Here is a 2,371-nt window from a genome sequence, read left to right on the forward strand (position 1 = left end):
AAGGGTCTCCTTCTAAGAAGGAAAACAACCCCGCAGTACATGTGCTGAGCATATGGTCAAAAACTGTGATAGATGTTTGAGTTTTGTATAAACTCTGATATCAACCTGTGAAGTGTATTTATAACAAAAGAAATAAAAAAACAGCAGAGTCTTAGAAACCTGTGGGGATAACAAAAAACTGTATGATATAAGAAGAGGATCCATAAACCCCGTTCATGAAGGAGGAGCGAAAGGAGGCTGCTGTGTGAAAGATTGGTGCCCCTGTAAGAATTCCTCTATTGCCCATCCGCCCAGAATCTGTTGAATGCCAGCTTTAGACAACTGATCAGCTTCATCATTATTTTCCCTGTATATATGACATAATTGAAAATTGATAAAAGACGGCTTTAGTAACATAATTTCATCTAAAAGAGGCTTTAAAATCTGGTTTTGACATGAAGCATTGCCATTGACCCATTTGGTAACATTTTGTGAGTCGCCAAAAATTTGTATAGTATAAATGTTCCGCTGGATAAGCCAACACATCAAGAGGTGTAAAGCAGATAGCTCGGCAAAGTTATTAGTCCCAAGGCCCAATCCAACAGAAGCTTTAAAATAATGGTCTGCAGAGAGATGAATGCTCATGCCAGCGCCGGCCCTGTTATTCTGAGAGGCTCCATCATAAAAAGCCCAGGGAATGCCTTCCCTTATGATGAAAGGCTTGTCTCGACTAGGGGGGATTTTTGCCTCTGGTACAGGTATAGAGGAATAAATTGCTGCACAATTTGAAGCAACAACTGATGATGGGATGGATTTGTCATGAAAGATGCTAATGTTTCTCGCCAGCCATACACCCCAGAAGAAAATGGGAGGCAGGTTTCTCAGAGATCCTTCCGGATGCTTTTGCCACCAGTTTTTCCATGTCACTTCCAAAGGTTCCGGTCCCCATTGTGCCTTGATATTAAGCATACCTGTAAGCTCATCCCAAATCTTTGAAGAAACAGTACAAGAAATAAAAAGATGTCTAATAGATTCCTCTGCTGATTTACATAAAGGACATCTGCCAGGACCGATAAGGTATCTAGCTTGCAGTCTGTCCCAAGTTGGAATTTTGCCTTTCAGCATACACCAAAGGAAAATACGGGCTTTAGCCGGACTAGACAGTTTCCAAATGCTTTTTGACCACCATTCAGGGGTATCCCATCCTTTCTGATTCATTAGGAAAGAGTAGCCTTCTTTGGGATGATATTCTCCTGTTTTACCCAATGCCCAGATTAGCTTGTCAGGTTCATCTTTGAGTCTTACATGAGAACGGTGGAGTTCTTGGGTGAAAGAGGCCCATTCATTCTTCCATCGGATATTGAGACCAAGATCTTCATCATTTTTCCAGGCCTGACCCCATAAGGTAGAAAGGCCCACTTTCTCCACCTGGTTTAGTGTGACTATTCCTTTGCTGTCAAGATGTCTAAGGAGACCCGGGGATAGTGCATATGCTTCGTTGCAACCCACCCACGGGTCCCTTCCAACTCTAATGTGGCTGCCATCACCAATTTTCCATGCAAGACCTCGTTCTATCACAGTGAAAGCCTCCAGCGTAGCCTTCCAGATGACAGAAATGTTCTTCTGATTCTTTTGCTGACTTCTGATCCAATCTTCCAAAGGAGTTGGATCTATGTACTTCCTCTTAACCACCTTTGTCCAGAGGTTCTCCATCGATATCAGTCTCCACCCAGACTTAGCTGCCAAAGACAGGCTGAACTCGGGGAGCCTCTTGATTCCCCACCCTCCCCAATCTTTTGGTCTTGCGATCTTATGTAATGCATTATTTTTTATATATGTTCTTACAAATTGATATATAGCAAGGTCAATGCATGCATTCTCAATTTGATTTTTATTTGAGACAAATTTTAATTGTGTATTGATCTATGGTTGAAGAATGGTGCAAGAATTGAATTAGATTTGCAAATCTATGCGTGTTGACACGGTTAAAGGAAGTAAAATGTGTTGCCCATTTGCATAGTGAATGTGAAACCAACTTGGGATTTTATGGCCATGGTTTTCAACACCGATTATTCCTTTGATTATGAATGTAATAATTAATAACAAATTGTTAAATTGCTTAGGACAATGTGGAAACAAACCACTCAATCACACAAGATTCGAGGGTGTATGGGTGATTGACCATGACTCTGGGAAGTGCAATAGTATATGAGCTATGCCCTTGGTGAACTAACATACATCAACCTTTGGGAGAATCTGAGATGGTTGGATGAATCGTATGTAATACGAATTCTTTCCTTGGATTTGCATACTTCTCTGATCTAATTATGGCAGTTCGGAGGCTGTTGAGCTTTCAACATCATGCAGATCAATTCATCAATTGCAAGCTCAT

At 41.1% G+C, this 2,371-nt stretch overlaps 1 protein-coding gene across 1 annotated transcript; it reads right to left on the reverse strand.

Moving 5' to 3' along the window:
* Positions 1-213: 213 nt before the first annotated feature.
* LOC149260478 (uncharacterized) lies at positions 214-1,692 on the reverse strand. Its single transcript, XM_089459411.1, has one exon. The coding sequence runs from the start codon at positions 1,690-1,692 to the stop codon at positions 214-216; it is 1,479 nt and encodes a 492-aa protein (XP_089315537.1).
* Between the last annotated feature and the right edge of the window lie 679 nt (positions 1,693-2,371).

The sequence above is a fragment of the Pinus tabuliformis genome, chromosome 6 (genome assembly GCF_031772625.1).
Source record: "Pinus tabuliformis cultivar Carrire ecotype Pingquan chromosome 6, CPIR1, whole genome shotgun sequence".
NCBI lineage: Eukaryota > Viridiplantae > Streptophyta > Pinopsida > Pinales > Pinaceae > Pinus > Pinus tabuliformis.